Here is a 22,584-nt window from a genome sequence, read left to right on the forward strand (position 1 = left end):
CGTGAAGCTTTTCCTGGCCTGGAGGTTTTGTGGAAAAAGCTTCATCGGATATATTGCGGAGTATCAGACTAATATTAAAATATGCACAAGGGAAATTTTAAAGGGGTAGCTATAATATAGGACTGCCGTAGAAAATAAAAATTGACCATGCTCCTATGCCTTGCATCCCATACATGCTGAAGTTCTGCAGATGAAACCTTTCCTGATGGTAGGGCGTTTGCCTGCGAAGTTTCAGCATGTCAGGATGCCGTTCATGGCACAGGAGCAAGACCAGTAAAAGCATTAGCACTACAGCAGCCCTATATTATTGCCACTTTTTCAAAATTGGCCTTCCTCTTGTGCCTGTAACAGCCGACACGAACATTTAGGAGGTGAAGCTTTCCCCGTTCAGATCCCGCCGCCCCCGCAAACCATCTCCTCGCGCCAAGAAGAGCTTCAGGCTTAATAAATTTCTGCCTGTCAGGCAGCGGCTCAGGGTACTACAGGGTGGCAATCCTAGCGGGATGGGTGGGGAAAGCGAAGGTCAGGTGAGGTGGAATCGGTGCAAGGGGTTGCGAGAGACACACCACCGCCCTTCCCAATCGAGGGCCTTCGCGCCCCTTATAAGCCTGTTCCTATCCAGACCCCGCCACTACAACCCCCCCAGGGTCAAATAACGCCCCCCCCGCCCTGTTAATTTCTGGGAATCGCGTCTTTCTTCATCGCCCCACCCCGCCACCGCCCGACACTTGAGTGACTCTGGTGGCCCTCCCTATCTCTTCTTCAGCCCCATGGAGACAACCCTCTCGCCTTCTTCCTCCCCGCAAATGCTCCCCCTCACAAAGCTTACCACCCCCGCCGCTGCCGCCATGACACTCATGTGGGGCGGGGGAGGAAGAGAGGAAATCTAGAGGAGGAAGAGGGAAGCGGGAGGGAAGCACTTACTCCATCCTTCTCAGATGTCCCTCGCCAACTTCTTTCCTTGCCTGCCTGTCAGCCGCTGCAGCTGCCTGGCCTGGCCTGGCCCCCGCAGCGCTCGCCTTCTCCGCGCTGCCGCCGCCCGCAGGGAGCCGGATAGAGCATCACCGGCCGGGTAGGTCCTACTGCCGTCCGGTTCTGCACCCTCCCCCGGTCTCTTAAGTCCGGTTTTTTCTCAGGGAAGCTACAAAAATACGCGTCTCGCCCGCACGAGCGGGGTAAACGGAGCAGCGATGCGTGGGGAGAGATCAGATTCGTTTTCCGTTATAGGCGGTCAAGAAAAGTCCTCCCCTCCTACCTTTCCTCACAAAAGTACAAACTACAACCCCCAGAATGCCCGGCTGTGCCATCGTCCGACGGGCGCGGAAGCCTCTGTGCGCATGCGCTTCACCTCATTTCACCTTCTAGAGTTGACAGCAGCGGATAAAAAGGGAGAGGGAAGGTCTGAAGTGATGCGGACGCAATTGTAATGCGACGGGTGTTTGGGTTAGGAGTGACGGTTTTCAGGTGCGACTGGCGGGAAGATTTTTCTGAGCGGGGGAGGTGCGCGCTGAGAAGGACCCTGGGTAAAGCTTGTGTCAGGTCAGGTGAGTTTGCCTATGTCGCCCCCATCCTGAGGGGGGGTTGAGCCAGCAGGCTTGTGCTAATCTGCATGTCCTTGAATGTGTAAAGGAGTTTGTAGTAGTTCTTAAAGGGATAACAGCCTATCTCCAGCTCTCTCTGTGTAAAAGTAGTATAGTCTTTTTTCTTCTTCTTCCAGAGAAAGTGTGACTGACTGTACTGTAGAAACCAAAAGCAGAGAGACAGGCCTCAAGCTAGTTAGTGTTTAACTGAACGTTTATTCTAGCAGAATTCTAGCTTAAACAAGTTTCGTATAGAAATAATTTTAGGTGGTGATAGTAAAGAAGAATAAACTATATAAATGTTCAAAAATATCTCACTCATCAACTGAGGTATCTAAGCATTACCACAGCAGTGGAGAGATAAGAGATTTGGATAAGTCCCCCAAGTCTGTTTGCCCACTTGGTCCAAAAGAAAACTAAACAGACCAAGATGTGTGCATGTGCACACACACACACACACACACACACATTCTGTTTGGTTTCTCACCAAAAGATTCCCGTTACAGGAGTCTGCAGAGTAATGCAACTGCTTTTTGTGTTAACTGTTTCTTTTTAGATTGTGAGCCCTTTGGGGACAGGGTTCCATCTTGTTTGTTTGTTTGTTATTTCTCTGTGTAAACTGCCCTGAGCCATTTTTGGAAGGGTGGTATAGAAATTGAATGAATGAACGAATGAACTGAAGGTAACAAGAAAAAGAACACACTCAAGTCTCCTAAGAAGAGCTGGCCACCCCACCATTGTCGGTTTTCCTTTCTTATACCCTGTCCCATTGAACATGATTCCAATGAACTAATCATTGCAATCCACTAAACAGTACCAATGATATCATTATTGGAATTCAATTATTCCACTATACTACCATTGAACAGGATTCCAATAACAGGAATCCTGTTCAATGATGGTATAGTGTTGTTTTTTTAATGATTGGACTCTGTTCTAGGTCTCTGTTTCCAGCATACTTTTCATTGGCCATTTGTAATATCTACCAGCTTGTCTCGTGGTCTTTGTCATGGCCTCCCTTACCCTTGTCCAAATATGTGTAGCCTATCTTTATGTCTTGCTGATCCTTTCTACTTTGGTACCTGTAGGTTTTTATTTTTTTGAAGTGCTGTACAGTAAGACACTACACAATTCTGAGCAACAAATACAGGTGAAACTCGGAAAATTAGAATATCGTGCAAAAGTCCATTAATTTCAGTAATGCAAATTAAAAGGTGAAACTGATATATGAGACAGACGCATTACATGCAAAGCGAGATAAGTCAAGCCTTAATTTGTTATAATTGTGATGATCATGGCGTACAGCTCATGAAAACCCCAAATCCACAATCCCAGAAAATTAGAATATTACATGGAACCAAGAAGACAAGGATTGTAGAATAGAACAATATCGGACCTCCGAAAAGTATACACTGTACTGTGCTTGATTGGCCAGCAACTCGCCTGACCTGACCCCATAGAGAATCTATGGGGCATTGCCAAGAGAAGGATGAGAGACATGAGACCAAACAATGCAGAAGAGCTGAAGGCCGCTAATGAAGCATCCTGGTCTTCCATAACACCTCATCAGTGCCACAGGCTGATAGCATCCATGCCACACCGCATTGAGGCAGTAATTGCTGCAAAAGGGGCCCAAACCAAGTACTGAATACATATGCATGCTTATACTTTTCAGAAGTCCGATATTGTTCTATTCTACAATCCTTGTCTTCTTGGTTCCATGTAATATTCTAATTTCCGGGATTGTGGATTTGGGGTTTTCATGAGCTGTACGCCATGATCATCACAATTATAACAAATTAAGGCTTGACTTATCTCGCTTTGCATGTAATGCGTCTGTCTCATATATCAGTTTCACCTTTTAATTTGCATTACTGAAATTAATGGACTTTTGCACGATATTCTAATTTTTTGAGTTTCACCTGTATACCGCCCAAAACACAAGTTCTCTGGACGGTTTACAAAACAATAAAAATAGCCAATAAAATATTAAAACATTTCTAAAATTAAAATTTTAAACTATTAAAACACAATTAAAACAGTATCTAATTAAAAGCCTGGATGAACAAATGCATCTTGACTGCCCTTTTAAAAGTTGTAAGAGATGGGGAGGCTCTTATTTCAGCAGGAAGTGTGTTCCAAAGCCTCGGGGCAACAATGGAGAAAGCCCGTCCCTGAGTATCCACCATAGTGAGCCGAGCCGGTGGCAACTGCAGATGAACCTCTGCAGTGTTTAGATCACTTAGAAGCACTACGTTTTCCCAGTAATGATTAGCGGCTACAAAAGGGTGATTTAAATTATAAAGAAATAAAATTTGATCTTTACTAGTCTTCAAACAGAGGAATCTCTAGAAATCTTTAGGATTTAGAAGCAGTTCATTAATTCATTGAAGGAGATAGCCTTAAAATTAATACAAGGCAAAAGACAAGAGCCTTGCCTAATCAGGGAAGAACTCCAACTGAGAAACAAGCCCTCCTCAAGCTATTGTGAAGCTGTTAAAGCCAAACTATTCAAGAAAAATCAAATTATGCTCTATGCATTTTTTTACAAAGGGAATCTGGTTAAAAAGAGTGGGGGGAAGGAAGCGGGAAAGGCCTATTAAAAAGCTTTTCTTCTCCCCAGAATTTATTTGTAAAAGCTAAAGTATGCCCTACAGGAAAAGGTAGCTCCCAAATGTAGGCTCCTAGGCTTTTATACACCAACTCTGTTACCCCAACTTTTCAGGCCTCTCATTGATGGCAACCCAGCCGTCTTCATATTAATTAATAAAATAAGTTGTGCATTAGGTAATTATGACTCAGGTAATTTCATACACTACTTTCTAGTGTCATTTGTGCGAGGACTCAAGTAAGCCTGGTTCAGTACGGACAAAGTATCGAGATTACCTGGACCTTGTGATCGCTCCATGGTAGCTTATGTTCTGCTTGCAACAAGATAGCCAAGGCTTTTTCACTGGCTACAGTTGAAGCTTTCAATGTTTTCCATATACCAGTGTTAACCCAAAAGTAATGGATGGATTATATCCATTACTGGCTCCTAAGGACTTCATTCACTCTCGGCAATCTTTGGATTGCATAATATTTTTTAATAGTACTTCTAGATCTTTTCTCAGTTTGGGGTATTGTTAGTTTAAAGGTAAAATGTGTCATCAAGTCGATTTCAACTCCTGGTGCCCACAGAGCCCTGTGGCTTTCTTTGGTAGAATACAGGAAAGGTTTGCCATTGCTGCATCCTGTGCAGTATGAGATAATGACTTTCAGCATCTTCCTCTATCGCTTCTGCCCAATATAGTACCAGTGGAGATTCGAACCGGCTACCTTTTGCTTGTTAGTCAAGCATTTCTCCGCTGTGCCATTAGTTTTTATATATATGAGAGAGAATGAACAAACACTGTCTGTGAGTGACTAAAGGTCACAGACAGCCTTTATATTGTATAGTGTATAACATCAGTTCCTTATTCCTCTTCTAGTTATGTTTGTGACATTACTGAACTGGGGGCTGTGCATTTGGCAGTGTTGTGTTCAATTCCAGTTTTGGTATATGTGCTGCTGAAGCGAGCATGTGTGTTGTGTGCAAAAACAAAGTGTTGGGCTGGACATGATAGCAGTACATTTCTTGGGAGAGGGTCACATATTTCTGTGGGTAAGTGATTTATGGTGAGCCAAAACATATCTTGGGGTATACAGCATGACTTATTTTCTACATATATTTGGCATTCTTGGACTGTGGGCGGCGTGTTTGGCTGTGTTCAAACATGTGTCTAAAAGGTTGTGCAAAAGTCTCTTGATTAGATAGGTTCATGAGCTGAGGTGTCCTGAAGCTTATTTTGTGGTGTAGCATCCCCAGTTCTATATTTGTATGGGTTGTTAATGCGTTTTGTGCAAAAGCCATGTTTTGGGTCATGCTGAACCTTTGTGCATCTCATAGAGGACAGTCTTCTGGTGATGGGGTTATAGAAAATGTGTAACCTAAAGCTTCTTTTGGAGTGCAGTGGCTTCAAAACTTAGTTTCTTATTCAGGCTGCTCATACAGCTCTTTGTCTCTGTGATGAAGAAGGAACTGGGAACTAGGAGCCAGCTTCAGTGTTGTGGACTGCCCTTTGTTTTTAATGACTTTTTAATTGAGTGAATCTGTTAAGAGACTTCTGCAGTTTTGAAGAAAGTTATAAGTGGATAACTTTTAATCATCTCTTTTTTTTAGTTAACATACAAATCCAGATGAATAAATTAATGAGAACATGGTTTCTCCACCAAATAAACTTCCTCAGTGGATGACTGAACAGAACAAAGTGCATGCTCTGGTTGACACAAAGGTAGGGAATAAGAATGCATGTTTTGATTCTTGTATGAGAATAACAAGAACTGAAAAAGAGGTGAAGGGTGAGATGTCAATGCAGGGTGGACTGTGCAATATCTGTGTGTGATTTTCTGCAGCAAGACACATAGGTCAGGTTCACACATAATGTAGCACCTCAGGTTCATGTGAGGTGCTGCAGTCCCAGGACTGTGTACTGCCCCTGCTTCCAGTGTTGGTTCAAATATGCCAAGATTGATTGTATTGTGTGAACTTACCTGTCTTGGCATATCTTCCCCTACTTGCTCCAACCCAACATCTGTAACTTAGATCTGAAGTAAGTTACAGACTTTTCCTGCAGGAAGTAGGGTAGTGTCTGCTGAGATTGGTCGTGTCTTGCGAATCCACCAATCTTGAACCTGCACTGGAAATAGAGGCAGTGTGCACTCCCAGGGCTGCGGCACCATGCGCGAACCTGAGGTACCATATTATGTGTGAACCTGCCTATAGAAGTGTATGGATCCATTGCATGCAGTAGGTTTCCAGGTAGTGTAATGTGCCTAAAGGTGCTGCCATGCTTGCTTTGCAAAATGAAAATGTGCATTTGTTTCTAATTTAAGAGATTACACTCTATATCACTCTGGCCTAATTGTTACTGCACCGTCATACCTTTTCTCTGCCTACCTACAGCAATGAGTGTCTAAGATAATGTTTTTCAATGTGTATGCTGACAAAAGCACTGTGACTTATGCTTGTATGAGTGATCCTTTGAGCAATTTCTTCAATGTGCCTTCTAAAAGCTGTCTTGTACATTTTTATGGCACAGAAGAATCCAGTCCATCGGAGTGTTCTGGAAGACAACCTTCCTTTCTTAGAATTCCATGGTTCCATTGTTTACAGCTATAATGCCAGTGATTGTTCCTTACTCTCTGAAGATATTGTGTAAGAGACTGAAAATTTGCTTTATTCTTTGCAACCCTATCTTAGTATAAAAATAACATGCCTCATGCAAGTTTGCAGCCTGATGCTATGCATGATTACTTGGAAGTATGTTCCATTGAGTTCATTGTGAATTGCTTATGTTTTAAGCCTTAGTGATATTTTGGTATGTTTGAGCAGTCTTTCTGTTTCTCTTTATCTTCAAAAATTTTGTGTTCTTCCTCTTTCTTCTTTATGATTTGAATGGATATTGCAACATTTATAGTAGGTTGGTGATTCTTACATGTTGTGTTTAGGCCATTGTCCTGGTTTACTTGTTTTTGGTGGGCCATCACATTTGGTTTCTTTGTAGCTGCTAAGTGTGAAGCGGTGTTCCCTCTAATAGGTATTCCCAGATGATGTTGACTACGATTCCCAGCATTCCAAGCTGCAATAGCCTTTGCTTGGGGATTATGGGAGTCAACAACATCTGGGAATCCCTGTTAGAGGGAACACTGGTGTGAAGGTGCTGTTGGGGAAATATTCTTTTTTAATTTTTTTTTTAAAGGGAGCAGATTCAAACAGTTATTCTTTGATCCACTTATGTAGTCCTTTTCAGAAGCAAAAAGAGTTCAAAAACTACTTCTCAGTCAGAATTAAAGTTTTCTTGAATAAATTGCCAAGCAATAGCAAATGAATATTAAGTTAAATCTAAACAACCCTGTTGCAGTTTGGTTTCCCTAAACAGGCCAATCCTCAGATACCCAATGGTTGGTTAGGTGCCTTTGGATTTGGGCCAGCTTTCTTTCCAATCTGTAGAATGATCAGCACTCGGGTAAAAGACAGACCTTGACTGACCAGAGGTTTTCCCCTCCATGTTTACACCAAACTCTGGAGCGTTTCCACTGATCACTATCCCTTCTGGGTTTTTTTCCTGAGTCCAGAAGTATTTTCCATTTGATTTTTAAAAAACTATTTCCATAATGCATACATTAACTCCTCTTTATGTAAGATCAGATGTCCTGTTGTACTTGTCAATGTATTTGGTCTACAGCAGATGTTACACTAACTCCTGCAAATCATGGTTTGCAAATTGGGAGCCAGGCAGTTGGAGTCATGTACTCCTTCCCTCTCTGGTGGAAATTCCTCCTTTCTTCTCTTGTCTTAACTATAGTTTAGTGCAATATGTGCAGCAAAACAAATCATGGTTAATTCTAACCAGTTTTAGTTTCATACACAGTTTGCAAACCCACTTCAAATCCTGTTTTAAAACTGATTAAGAGGGGAATCTTGCTTATTAACTATAGCTAATGCAGTTGTAACACCAAACCATGGAGACAGCAAAAAAGGGAGGGAGGGATTTGTTCCAGACAAAGGGGTTGTATATGTCCCTGAGGCTGATTCCTGATTTGTCAACCCTGGTTTATCAGAGTCATTATTATGTTAGCACCAGATCTTCAGGTTAATTTGAAACAAAGCCTGAAATGCATTTTTATCTTTCAGTACAACCTTGCCTGATGGAGTTGTGCTAGGATTTGACATTGAATGGCCACCGTCCTATACAAAAGGGAAGGAAGGGAAAGTTGCTTTAATCCAGCTGTGCGAGTCTGAGAAGAAATGTTACCTGTTTCATGTCTCTTCGATGTCAAGTCAGTGATGTTCTAATTAATCTCTAAACACAATTAACTCATGAGGTTGTCCTTCCATAGAAGTTCTAGGACCATTCATTGCTTTTTCAAACAGATGTTGTTTTGTTCTATAGGAACAAATCTGTGTGTAGGTTTCACTGACAAGATTTAAACTTTGCACTCGGGCAATCCAGAATCAGGCACCAAGAAAAGCTGAATTTTGCAAACTGTTTAAATCATGCTAATTGAGAACCCACTCTTTGACGTGCTAGTCTTCTATGTATAGGGAAGATTTTGCACCATGGAGTAGCAGTCAAATATGCAATCTCCATTACGCTAGAAGAAACTACTTTGTGATATGTTCCATATGTAGATGGTCTACATGTTGAGCACAAGTCAGTGTTGAGCATGCTGCGAGAGTCAAGAGTGAGAAGCAGGAATGGTTGTGACCATATCAAGCTGCAAGTGGTGGCTTTATAAAGGATGACTAATCTTCATGTGTAGCCACCTAATGGCGCAGTGGAGAAACGGCTTGACTAGCAAACCAGAGGTTGCCTGTCCAAATCCTTGCTGGTATGTTTCCCAGACTATGGGAAACACCTATATTAGGCAGCAGCGATATAGGAAGATGCTGTTGGGCATCATCTCATACTACGCAGGAGGAGGCAATGGTAAACCCCTCCTGTATTCTACCACAGAAAACCACTGTGTTCGCCAGGAGTTGACACTGACTTGATGGCACACTTTATCTAATCTCCATGCACAGTAATCTCTTGCTGTAATGCACCTGACCAGGCAGCATGGGTTCTTGTAAAACAAAGTGTCTTTTTTTTTTTTTTGATAACATGAGATGAAAAGGCTGGTGTGTTGGTTTACTGCAGCAACCTGGGACTGGTTTGAACAATACAAACCAGCCCCAGACCACTTACTGAGTGATTAAGGATGATGTCCTGCTCGCAGCGGGAAAATGCTTGACTTAACAAGGAGGAGGTTGCCGGTTTGAATCCCTGCTGGTACTATTTCGGGCAGCAGCAATATAGGAAGATGCTGAAAGGCATCATCTCATACTGCGCGGGAGGAGGCAATGGTAAACCCGTCCTGTAATCTACCAAAGACAACCACAGGGCTCTGTGGGCGCCAGGAGTCAAAATCAACTTGTCGGCACACTTTACCTTTTACCTGCTCCTTCTCCCATTCACTTTCCCTTATTTGGAGTGGGGTGGTGGTGGAATTTAATTAATTAATTAATTAATTAATTAATTAATTAATTAATTAATTAATTATATTCATATACCACCCCAAACCTGCTTCTCCAGGTGGTTTAAAACAAATTCACAACTTTGCACATCTAGTTGAAAGCTTGGATGAACATATGCATTTTAAGAGTCTTTTAAAAAGCTATTGGAGATGGGGAGGCTCTTATTTCCAGCAGGGAGCACATTCCAAAGCCTCAAGGTGGCAATGGAAAAGCCCCATCCTTGAGAAGCCACCAGAGAAGCCAGTGGCAACTGTTGGCGGACTTCCCTGGATGATTTCTGTAGGCAGCAAGGCTCATAACAAAAGTGTTGTTCTCTTAAATATCCTGGACCTAAGCTGTTTAGGGCTTTATAGTTTATAACCAGCACTTTGTATTTTGCCCAGAAACGTATTGGTAGCTAGTGTAATTCTTTTAATATAGGAGTAATATGATCTCTTTGAGGAGACTCAGAAAGAAACCTGGCTACTACGATATGCATTTTGCACCACTTGCAGTTTCTGGACCACGGACAAAGGCAGCCTTGCATGGAGCACGTTTGTTGGAATTGTCCCCCCCCCCTCAGACGCAGTCTAAATACTATAATAACTTAGTACTTAGATTGTGTGCAAGGAGGCGGTTTGGATGAACCACATCTTGGTGAATTTAGGAGAAGGCTATCTGGGAGGGGGAGCAGGACATTCTTGTGCATATTTCTAATTGTGTGGTAGGCAGGCTGACTCAGATGTCTCCTCTGAACCAGCCCCATGATTGTTTAATTCTGGTTGGGAGGAGAAAGGGAAGGAAAATGGAATGTCTTTCTTCAGCCCAGCCATTCCATTCCGGAATTCTGTTTCTCAGCAGAGAAGGAAACACAATGAGAATGTGCTGTTACAGCGAATCTCTACCTGTACATTGCTGCCTCTTTTGAGCTCTCACATCAAAGGAAGTAGTGGCAGTGCATGGATACTTAACGTAGCCTTCTGTCCTTAAGGATAGTAGTGGTCCGCCAGCAACTGTTTTGAGTTCGTCTGGTGGCGATTTGGAGTTGAGCTTTCTCTGTAGCCACTGCTAGGCTCTGGAATGTGCTTCCAGCCAATATACAAGGTTTGCCCTAGCATGGATTTCCCCCACAATTTATAATGCCTCTGGGCCTTGATGCTGCTAAAGGGCTTATAAAACAATGTATAGCAGACACTGAAAAGCAGAGTGACCTGGCACGAATTTCTGCAAGAAACTTTATTGGTAGTTTTATGAATTACCCAAACCAGCCCACTGTTTAATGAATTTAACTACCTTGTCCCAGAGAAGGGCGCCTCTCTCACACAATTTAATGCACTTCCATCTGCTGTACTGGGGGGTAAAGGTAAAGTGTGCCGTCGAGTTGGTGTTGACTCCTGGCAACCACAGAGCCCTGTGGTTGTCTTTGGTAGAATACAGGAGGGGTTTACCATTGCCTCCTCCCATGCAATATGAGATGATGCCTTTCAGCATCTTCCTATATCGCTGCTGCCCAATATAGGTGTTTCCCATAGTGTGGGAAACATGCCAGCAACCTCTGGCTTGCTAGTTGGTACTGTAAAATCCCTGTTACCAGTTGAATCTGTCCTTGTGGGCAGTGTGTCGAAACTATGAAAAAACCCTCATATTTTTCTATATTGCTCGTTGTACAGAGATATTAGTTCTTCTCTTATCTCGCACCCCCCCCACCACATCAAACATCCCTGTTAGAATGGATGGTGGATATGCAACTTTTTAAACTAGTTGATCGCTAACACTGTGTGTGGCCAGCTTTTGTGCAGCCGCATGCAAGATCAGGTCTGAGCTTATTTGAGATCGGTGTTTTGTATTACTGTATTTTAATTGTGTTTTGTGTTGTTTCTGTGATGTTGGATCAATGACCGTAATAAAGCATTCATTCATTCATACAAGGCTTGCCCTCTCTGCAGGTCTTTTACGTGAGTTCGAAAGAGGCATCTCTTTAGCCAGACATTTTGATGGCTGTTTTAATGGTTTTAAACTGCTTTTAATTGGCTGTTTTGATTGATATTTTAATTCTTTGTTCTATTTTATAAACCACCTAGAGAGAAAACTTCACTAGGCAGTGTAAAAATGAAATAACTTACTGCTATGCAGGGAATATCTGCTCAGATTTCCTGCTGCTGCTTTCCTTGGATCTGGGAAACTGGTGGCAGTGGGCAGAGGAGACTTGCAGCTGTTGGTCTGGGCTCTCGGTTGGCTTCTGTCCTTAAGGGTAGAAGACAAAAAGCCCTGTCCACTGTGGCATCTAGGGAAGCTGTACTAGCATTCAGCATCCCCAAGGATGTGCCTGCAAGTCCTGCTCCAAGCATGGGCTTCAGAGCCCCACTCTCCACAGCATTTATTTGCAGAGAGAAATGCTTTACTTGTGGAGGGCTCCTTCCTGTGATGTGGGATGTTAGGGCACCCGGCCCTGCGATCATGGGAAGGATCTCTCCAAGAGTTTAGTGTTTGTCTCTGCAGACTAATGCTGTAATCGTGCAGGGCACAGGGTGGAATTTCAGAGCATATCAGTGTGGGGGTGAAACTTGTGGCCATGTGCAAATCCCTAGGGCTGTTGTATAGCATCCCTAGATTCTGTAACAATTGAACAGGGCTGAAGAGCAAGTGCAGGAAAAGTCACTAAGCTAATGTACCTACCTTCTCGGCTCCTCTCTGTCTTCTGTCTTTGAAAGTGAAAGTGTGCCATCAAGTCTGTTTCGACTCCTTGCGCCCACAGAGCCCTGTGCTTGTCTTTGGTAGAAACACAGGAGGGGTTTACCATTGCCTCCTCCCACACAGTATGAGATGATGGCCTTTCAGCATCTTACTATATCTCTGCTGCCTGATTATAGTACCAGCGGGGATTCAAACTGGCAACCTTCTGCTTGTTAGTCAAGCATTTCCCCGCTGCGCCACTTAAGGTGACCCTTATGGCTTTAGGCACAGAAAATGCAGAGAGGGAGGAGGAATAAGTCATCTAACTCCACAGAGCCAGTGTGGTGTTAACGACAGTGTTGAGTTTGGACCTGTGATACTTGGATTTAAATTCCTTTTCAGCCGTAAGGCTTGCTGGGTGATGTTTGGCGAGTCACTCTCGGTTTAACTTGCCCCATAGAGTTGTTGGAGAGATAACATGAGATACCCTTATGTATGCTACTCTGTGTTTCTTGGTGGAAGTATGGGGCAAAAATCTAATCAAATGTTTCCATTACACAGTGCAGTAGTGATTGTTTTGGTGGAGGGAGGTCACAGAGAGAGGTGCGCTACCACCACTCACTTTAGCAATTGCTTGCAAGACGGCTTGAGCAAAGTATGCTCTCTTGAGGGCTAAGGGCAGCGTTTTCTGTAACAGGGGTCCTCAGGTGTTGTTGACCACAGTACCTGTCTGGGAATCCCTGTTACAGGGAACATAGGTTGAGGGGCACTCTGGATCACTGATACGGGGCATGGGAGGGGAAAACTGGCAGAAATGGGAGGTGGCTACCTTGTGACTATGCCTTTCCATTCTTACAAGGCCTCTGGGATGCAGGCCCATTAGCTGGTTATTAATATTTGCATTTTATGGATCAAGAACTCAGTTGTGGGTTAGAGTGATAGAGCAGGAATTTGAACACAAGTCTTTCTGTTTCACTGACCTCTAGACCTCATTTGGGTCATTAATGCATTTTGCAGTTAGGCTCCTCCCTGCCCCTTTACAGTAGCTGTGTTATTGTTTTATGTTAAAATACATTATTGTATTGTATTGTAATTTTATTTACAGTCATTGACCAAACAGAGAATAAAGACTAATAAGCATTAAAATGTGTATACATATATATACAGTTTAAAATTGGGATGATGTCCCATTATACCTTTTAAAAGCAATATAACTAAACTTAGCTACAGAAATAGAAATTAAAGCATCTTTATCTGAAAGCAGATGTTTTACATTATTATTTTCATTATTTTAAGAAGCCTGCAGTTGATAATAAAACAAGCAGGACACACATTTAACTAAACGCATGTTTGCATGTTTGTTTAATATTTTCAGACTTTCCTGTGGGACTCAGAAGATTGCTGGAAGATAAACGGATTAAGAAGGCTGGGGTTGGTATTGAAGGAGATAAATGGAAGCTAATGCGAGATTTTGAAGTCAAGTTGGAAAACCTTGTCGAGTTGGCTGACCTTGCCAATGAAAAGGTAATGAGACACTCTGCATACTAAAGTGGATGCTCAATGGAGAACTCATAGAAGTTTGGTTGGGAAACAAGCCTCTGCTGGAGATGGAGAAGAGTATTGCTGAGTGATTCTCCTCCAGATACTGATTATATTTAATAATAATAGTACATTTAAACTTTAATAAATATGGTAATGTACATGTAATATATGTTGAAAGGGAAACCAATATCTCATATTGCAGGTTTCTAGGATCAGTGTGTTTGGTCTGATTGTGCCATGTACTTTCTTCTTCACTTTTGTGTCTGCTTATCAGACTTCTTAATTCCATGCTGTATAGCATGAAGCTTTGCAGCTTTAATAACCTGAATATTGAGGAACTGCTATTTGAAGTCAGCACAGAACACCTCCTAGCTTATTGGGCTGCGTGTCACTGACACTGGTGGCTATCAGTGGAAGCATAAATATCCTGTTGACATTTTGAAAAATTTAAGACACTACTTGTATGTCTGCTGAAGCTGGCTCCAGATCAGCCCAGCACACATTATTAATTTCCCAGTCACTGAAATCTATAAGCATTTGGAAAGATAGTAATTGGGCCCTGGTAGCTGAAAATTTAGCTTTCAGAAAATCTCGAATGATACTTCTTGCTTGCCACCTGATCATGTTCTTGCCTAATTTTTATTTTATTTTGCATGATATCCATTAGGATTTCCACTCACCTGCAAAGATACAGAACATGAGCACTCTATGACTACCTTTTTCAGCTAATTATACACATTCACTTGGGTGATAAATACTCATATGTTCAATCTGGCACCCATAGTTAAATTTTTACATACATGTATGTAAAAGGTACCTAAGGAAGTTTTGCATTATGAAACTCTTTCATAGGAGACAGCTCCAGTGAGACTTGGCTTAAACCAGGCTTGCTCAATTTAGGCCCCCCGGCTGTTTTTGGACTACAACTCCAATAACCCCCAGCTATGTGGCCAATAGCCAGGGATTATGGGAGTTGTAGGCCAACATCTGCAGGAGGGTGGAAGTTGAGCAGGCCTGGCTTAAACATTCAGTTTGTGCTTTGAACCCATGAGTCATTCCATCTCCACCCATAATAGATCACTATGAACTGATGCTTTGTAGTTTCAAAAAATAGTTTGTATGTAATTGTTGCAATCTTATTTTTAGCTAAAATGTAAAGAGATATGGAGTCTGAACGATCTAGTAAAGCATTTGTTCCACAATCAGCTTTTGAAAGACAAACAAGTTCGCTGTGGTAACTGGGAACAATTTCCACTTACTGAGGAGCAGAAGCTGTATGCAGCTACAGATGCTTATGTATGTACAAAGAAATGGTATCTTTCTAAGTTACGTCTATCAGTCTGAATTTTGCAAAACGTTTGGTGCTGCTGAAGTGTTCTGATGGTTGTGAGTAGCAACCTCTCCATTTTCTTTCTTTCATGAGCCCATATCCCAGAATTGCAAATTCACACTAGAATGGTACAAGAGATATGGGATTGAGTGTTGCCTCAGGATACTGTATTTGCTGATTGTGTCACACTTTTGTTGTTTAACAGTAGAGACCCCAAGCCAGAGGCTTCTAGGACTAAACTTCCCACTTGGTAGAAACCCAGGGTCCATATCCATATTTTTTCACCAACCACCCAACATTTTAAATGGGGGAAGAGGCCAGTCATTCTGCAAATGCCCCTTGTTATCCAGCCGTAATGTGCCATTCTTCCATATTTTGCCTGTCAAAATTTCCTTCATCAGTACCCTAATTGCCAGCCCCATAGTCCTTGGTATGCACCCATAGCTCGTAATTACACATCATCTAAGCCTTCTTCCCCTGTCTCCCTGCCTGCTTTCTGAAACTCTCTGCACTTTGAGAGATAGCTTGTATTAGCTCTGCATTAATTTTCATTAATGTTCATTCTTATGTGTCATAGGCTGGCTTCCTCATTTATCAAAAACTAGCAGCTATGAGTAGTCCCAAGCAGATGCTGCTCAATGTGGAAAAAGGTGAGCTTCAAAGGAAAGAATATATCCAACTTTTACCCTCTCTTTAATTAATTAATTAATTAATTAAATTAATTAATTAGAAACATTTACTATATTGCCCACTCCGGTATACAAAAGCGTACAGAGCAAGACAGCATTAAAATTACATTCTAAATTAAAGTAACTAACAAAGAGAAAAAACCAAATAGTTAAAGGGTAAAAGCCTGGCGAAAAGGAAAAGTCTTCAATAGAGATTTAAAAATCAATAAGGAAGGAGCTAAATGAATCTGAAGGGGAAGGGAGTTCCAGACAAGTGGGGCAGCAACCGAAAAGGCCCTTTCACGGGTCCTAGCACCCCGAACCTCTCAGAAATCAGGGACCGACCAAAGGGCCATTTGAGAAGATCTGACCAGATGGGATGTAACTGGATAGGAGAGGCGGGTCTGCAGGTAGACAGGTGCCAAACCCCACAAGGCTTTGAAGGTCAAAACCAGGACCTTAAGTTGAACTCGGTAGCGAATAGGCAACCAGTGCAATGACACTAAACTTGAATCTTCTCTTATTGTTTTTTTCTAACATGCACTGGCCTGCATGATAAACAAACCTTGTATGATGTGCTTTCTTGAACTATGGCAAGTTTATATTCTTTTTATCTTGGCTGAAAAAAATACAGTGAGCATGGTCATTTACTTGAGTAAAAAATGGGCTATCTGGTGTATGTACCATTGGTTTGCATGCCTCTAAAGAATGTTTAAGTACTAGTATTTCTTCCTGATAACCATATTTTACAAAGGCATTGGAGAATGTCTTCCAAGAGGCAGTGCATCACTTCTTAACTTCTTAACACTAAAGACTAGTTTCCTGTGGAATATAATCAGGACAGTGCATGGTGGTCCTGTGCATGGATGCATGTGACTCCTTCAGATCCTTGGATCCTGGCTATCTAGGGCTTTAAAGCTTGGCGTCAGTGCTTTGATTTGGGCCCCGAAACAAACTGATAATGGAGTAGCCTCTTTTTGAATAATCTCTTTGACTGGCTCCTTGAAGGAGCCTAATTAACAGCTGCATTTTGGGCAAGCTCTTCATATTTAGTCACTTGGAGATAGCTGCTTGTCTAATTAGTACTGTGATCTGTTCCAGAACTCCTAGGTGCCAGTCCTCTCCCTCAAAATCTCTCCCCAAAATTTACCTTTTCCATGAAACTTTGGGCTTATCTCTTTGTCCTTTTCAGCTATATCAGAGTACAAGTCATGTAACCAAATTGATGCTGTGCTGATTTGGATTGATTTCTGTTCTGTTGATCATATGCATCTTAATTGCTGCTGTGGCTTTATTGTGTCAATGATTGTTGTTAATGCTTGCTAGCTGCCTTGCATTTGCCTTTTTACAAAAAGTAAATCACTTAACTTGCATAATAACTCCCTTGACCCTCCCCTCCCCTCCTTGTTATTTGTGACCCTTCCATCCTCTTCCTTTGTGTCCCACACAGAATGTAGATTGAGGCAGGTACCATCTGTCTTTGCTTGTTTTCCTCTGTAAAGTGACATGTAGGACTGATAGATATAGGGCAGGATCCAGACTAAGTTATTCATGACCCTAATACCACTGAAATTAATGGGACTTTAAACCTAATTTCAGTGGTATTAGGTCATGACAATCTGGATCCAGATCAATAATCTTATTTACTCTTTTTTACCCCACTGAACTTAGCCACTCAGACTCTTGAAGTGACTTACATTAAGTTAAAACTTTCGAATAAAAACAGGATAAAAAACACAGCAAAATCTAATAACTCACCAACAAGAACAAGCAAGTAGTACATTCAAATAACCCTTACAAGTCTACCCCAAAGCTGCCTTAAAATAGCAAGTTCTTTACAAAGCATCCCAAAGATTGAGAAGGAGCCAGGCAGGATGCCCTTTTTGGGGAGGGAAATCCAGTGACAGATGCCACTTCTGGGAAGGCCAAAATTGTGCCAACATCAACCTGAAAAGGAAGGCACATGTGGCAAGAGTGTATAGGGATCTTGGAACGTTGGTGGGAAGCATATAGGAAGATTTCCTCCAGATGTTCCTTCAGATTCCTTTGATTTGGGCCAGGACCTTCAAGGTCAGCACTAGCATTGAATTTAACCTGGAGACAAATTGGCAACTAATGCACCCCCTTCAGACAGATATTTGGCTAGCATCTGAATTTTAGTCAAGTTGCAGTTTGGGGGCACTAGCCCTAGGTAGAGTGCATTGCACTAATCTAACATTGCCACTAAATACTTTTATAACAAATAAAAGGTTATTGGTTGTCATAAAAGGAGGGATATGATGGTTAAAAGTGACCCATGAGGTGTGTATAAAATATATTGGGATTCTTTGCCTATGTGAAAATATCCAAAGCAGTGTACCAATGTCACATCCACTACCTTGATGGCTCCAATCTTGTGAGAAAGCCCAAAATTTAAAAGGAAATTAGTCTTAGATCATAACTAATGAATCCATGATCCGCCCCCTACCTTCTAATTTTGTGCCAGATAACTAGAAGAGGATTGTGATTTGTAAAACACTATTAAGATTTTTTAAAAAAAACTTTTACAGATGGGGCACTAATGCCGAGTAAAATAAAGAAGGAGCTGGCTTCCTTATCAGAGGAGATGATGGATATGGCTAATTGTCTTCCAGGCAAATTTGAACACTCTACAAATATTCAAAGGTTAAGTGCTGCTCATTTTTCATTTCATTTGAAGCTATTCAGTGCAAATAAATAGCGTGTATCTTTCCAAATAGCATTAATAGCTAACCTAGTACATTATTTGTATGTTTATGGAACCGCATACAGTCATCCCTTGTCAACCGCGAGGGTTCCATTCTTGCAAAACCCCGTGGTTGGCAAAAGACTAAGAACTCAATGGGAATCAGGGTTAAGGGAGCTGCAGTTGCGAATGCACCTCAAGAACAAGGGGAGGAAGTTGAAAATCACTAAAAATCACCAGGTATCACTAAGAGTCACCAAGAAGAATGAGCAGATTGAACCTAAGGGAAAATTTGGAACCACCAAAAATTAACTTGAATTCTCCAAGAGTCACCACCACGAACAGATTGAAACTCAGGAAATAAAAAGGGAAAATTTGGAACTACTAGAAATTGCTTAAATTCACTTGAAAACCACCTAAATACAAGAAATCTGAATGAAGAATATAGGAAGCTGCCATATACTGAGTCAGACCATTGGTCTATCTAGCTCAGTATTGTCTTCACAGACTGGCAGCAGCCTCTCCAAAGTTGTAGGCAGAAATCTCTCTCAGCCCTATCTTGGAGATGTGAAAATCAAGGGTGTGTGTGTGTGTGTGTGCATGCGCAAGTGCGAACACCAGTGCTTGAGTGTACACTCGTTACTCTTAATTTTAGCCAGAAAGGAGGCCATCAATGTTATGTAGAGAGATCAAAGAATCAGTTACTTTTGCCCTCTTGGCTAACTTAAAATATGGGATTACATTTTCAAGATTTACAATATATTATATACACCAAGCATCTTTTGAGCTTACTCTGCCATTTCAACATTTTTTTCAACAGAGCTGTAGAAATATTGGCTGATGTATCAGAAAACATTGATGCCCTAAGAAAAGCATTGCATCTTGAGTCTAACTGTCAAGCAGAACCGGGAAATGTTGCCGATCCAGATACGATGTGTAGTAAAGAAGAGTTGCTTTCCGAAATCATGTGTGATTCAAATGATTTCACGGATCGTAATCTAGGTGGTGTTCAGACCAAGATGGAAGATGAAGGTGAAGATGAAGCAGAACTTAATCAGAAAGAACAGATTGATGGTGCTTCAGACAGAGGACCTAACAAAACTGCAGAAAAAGGATTTTTAATGTCACTAGATATAACTGAATATGAACTTCAAATGCTGGAGCATCAGGCTGAGGAAGAGCTGCTAAATGAAAGGACATATATATCTCAGGTAAATGTCTCTGTGGCTAATTAATTTTATTAGGAAAAGTGCTATTGTTCAATCAGCAGCCTGATTTTATCCCACATGTCAGCTGTGTTATGATGGCTAAGGTGGCATTGTATGTGAGGTGGATAGGATCCCTTTGCCTCCAGAAATCTTGAGCAACTCTGCAGTGTTCTTCCTAGGCAAACTGAGGCTACTTTCATGGCTCTTAGGATGTACTACCAGTAAAGCATATCCCCCCCCCACCTTCAAAACCCCTTTGTCCTGCATAAGAGCTTTTTGCTAGTGTTGTCACAGTAGCGCCAGTGGCTCTGGCTGTGGCTGCACAATTCAGTGGCAGCTCCCAGCTCTGGAGCAAGTGGATCAGGCATCTCCTTACAACAGTGCAAGGTCACTAGTCCCTAATCCTGTATTTTTACTTCTGTTGAGTGGTGAACAGGCTGATTTTAAAGTAAAATAAGGGAACAAATGCCCAGTTCTCTAACCAAGACTAAAAAGGAAGCATTACTGTTGAACAACTGCCATGAAATGCATCCTAGTAAGGTATTTATATTTTTAGACTTCCACTTTGTAAGTCATCATCATCAATTTTATTACAGCCATTGGCCAGCAAGTATAGCGGTAGCAAATACGTCCAATGCAACGATCAATAATCAATGCTAAAACACAATAAAACAAAATACAATCATTCATAATAAGTTACTTAAAAACAATAAGCAGCTCCCGCAATTAAGCGCTTAATTGAGATCTTACTTTTTAAATCAAGGACAGTCAGATGGGGACCTAACAGAGCCCCCAGTGGTTCCCCTCAGGCTCCAACTTAGACCTTTCTTCAAAGAATCTCCTTACCCCTTTTTAGTGGTCAACTGTCTTTTCCTGTGCTGATATTAGACTTTTCTCACACATGCATTCATGCACCCCAGTCTGAACAGCAGCAAGGCTGTGATCAAACCTTTATTATGCACCTTAGCCATAATTTCTGAGGTCTGGGCAATGGGACAAAACTTCTGTCGTTGTTGATCCCAAGAAGGGGGGGCGGGGTTTGAGGAGCCCTTTGCCTGTTTTTTGGTGCTGATAGAAATGAATTGATAGGTTGGCTATTTAGCCCTGGGCATTTCAAAATACAGGAGAACCTTATTATACACGGATTCTATATCTTCATTTTTGTGTATTCACGGGTGTCTAACACCCAATTTCAATATTCTGCAATACGAAAGGGTTAAAACTCACGTTTCCATGGTTTCTAGAGGACCAGAAGTGACTTCGGAGGTCACTTATGGTCACTATTTTGTTTGAAGAAGCCATTTTTGGGCTCATTTCAGTTAAAAAAAAAAAGGGGGGGGGCTTTGCAATTTTGGGGACCATTTTAGATTTGGGGATGGCATTGCTGGATGCCAGGAGACCCATGGAGCACAGTAGGGCACAATATTTGGTCCGTTTTGGTGGGTTTTTGGTTGTGTTTTTAGTCTGGAAGCCTAACCTCCACGTTCCCATAGACTAAATTAATCAATGGTTTCATTACCTGCGGTAGTCTGTGGGAATGGAACCCCCCGTGAATAATTAGGTCTGCCTGAATGGCCCTGATCAGAATTCTGTGTGGTTATTCTGACACATTGTTTTTGTTGCTAAAATTCACTAGCAACCTAGGTTCTTGTAATAAGCCCTCTGATATGCTTGCACAACTTTTTTTGGCAGGTTTGCCTGCGGGAAGGAGAACTTGTTCAGTTATTCTTGTGATTGTTGTCCTTTTTTCCAGCTTTTAGAGTGACATTTTTGCAATCTACATGCAAGGAATTTGATTCAGGTCAGGCCTATGTTACTTTCCCCCTCTAAATCTCTGTTATGTTGGGGAGATACTGAGAACATAGTTGCGAAATGTTAATTAAAACAAAGAGGGGGGGAGGAAGGCTCTGCTTTAGTAGTCTTTAAAGCAGGAGGATTAGAGCCATAATGAGAGAGACTAATACTAAAATTTTCCTTTTAGGATTTAAGCTTCACAGAGGATGAAGAGAATCCTCCCTGCACCATTGAAAGTGATGATGAACTTGAAATGGAGATGCTTAAAGTAGGTTTTCTAAGTATTCAGAACACTTAAAATATATAAAGAAGTTGATGTTTTGGGTGTTAATGCATATACAGTTTAGTAAATGATATCACTAATAAGAAGTTCATTGTCGGGGAATAACCCGTTGATATTCTTTGGGAACTACTGCTTTGTATATCAGTCAATTTTTTGTCTTGCAGTGCTATGATATTTTGATTCCCAGGTATTTTGTTTTCTCCTTTCATTCAATCCCTTTCATGTAGGCAAGATCAGCAGTTCCATAAGTTCTTTACTGCTTCTTTGGATGAGGGCAGGGGTGTATGGAGACTCATAGGTGGAACTATGGCACTGATCCAGGTGTTTGTGTACACAGCTGCCAGAGCTCTGCCAGCCTGTCTCTACTCTGGGCAGAGTGCAGAGACAGTGCTCCTTTGTGATCAGCTTTGAGCCTAGCCTAGCTGAGGACTAAAGGCGGACATTTCTTGGTAGTTGCAGAGTGACTTGGTGGCTGCTCTTTCCCATCCTTCTCACCTGCATTCATCTAGAAGTAGCTCCCTGAACCCAGTAGAGTGTATGTTGGTCCTCAGTAGGGGCCAGAGCTGCTCAGTGGCAGAGCACATACTTTGCATGCCCAGATCCAGCCCTTAGCGTTCTCAGCTTTAAAAAAATCTCAGATTGCAGGAGATCTGACTCAAACCTTGGGGAGCTGCTGCTAATCAGAGTCGGCAGTATTGGGCTATATGAACCAGCTCAGTTTAAGG

At 41.9% G+C, this 22,584-nt stretch overlaps 2 protein-coding genes across 13 annotated transcripts in view; one reads left to right on the top strand and one right to left on the bottom strand.

Annotated features, from left to right (window-relative positions):
- The window catches only part of PURG (purine rich element binding protein G), a 34,652-nt gene extending 33,330 nt beyond the window's left edge, over positions 1–1,322 (bottom strand). For 3 of the 4 annotated variants that reach the window (XR_008315420.1, XM_053292055.1, XM_053292053.1), the window contains exon 1: positions 925–1,322. The gene's annotated coding sequence lies outside the window, so the exon portion shown is untranslated. Of the gene's footprint in view, positions 1–829; positions 859–924 lie in introns of those variants that run through there. The other variant, XM_053292054.1, reaches the window with a different exon arrangement.
- WRN (WRN RecQ like helicase) overlaps positions 542–22,584 on the top strand; it is an 86,544-nt gene continuing 64,501 nt past the window's right edge. For 2 of the 9 annotated variants that reach the window (XM_053292033.1, XM_053292038.1), the window contains exons 1-10: positions 1,407–1,544; positions 5,782–5,893; positions 6,701–6,816; positions 8,296–8,441; positions 13,706–13,854; positions 15,019–15,168; positions 15,780–15,852; positions 18,420–18,534; positions 19,395–19,785; positions 21,764–21,844. In XM_053292033.1, coding sequence (XP_053148008.1) covers positions 5,819–5,893; positions 6,701–6,816; positions 8,296–8,441; positions 13,706–13,854; positions 15,019–15,168; positions 15,780–15,852; positions 18,420–18,534; positions 19,395–19,785; positions 21,764–21,844 — 1,296 coding nt within the window. In that variant the 5' untranslated portion in view covers positions 1,407–1,544; positions 5,782–5,818. Of the gene's footprint in view, positions 1,073–1,375; positions 1,545–5,781; positions 5,894–6,700; positions 6,817–8,295; positions 8,442–13,705; positions 13,855–15,018; positions 15,169–15,779; positions 15,853–18,419; positions 18,535–19,394; positions 19,786–21,763; positions 21,845–22,584 lie in introns of those variants that run through there. The other 7 variants (XM_053292034.1, XM_053292037.1, XM_053292040.1 and 4 more) reach the window with 7 other exon arrangements.

Source organism: Hemicordylus capensis, chromosome 2, assembly GCF_027244095.1.
Source record: "Hemicordylus capensis ecotype Gifberg chromosome 2, rHemCap1.1.pri, whole genome shotgun sequence".
In the NCBI taxonomy this organism is placed as follows: Eukaryota; Metazoa; Chordata; class Lepidosauria; order Squamata; family Cordylidae; genus Hemicordylus; species Hemicordylus capensis.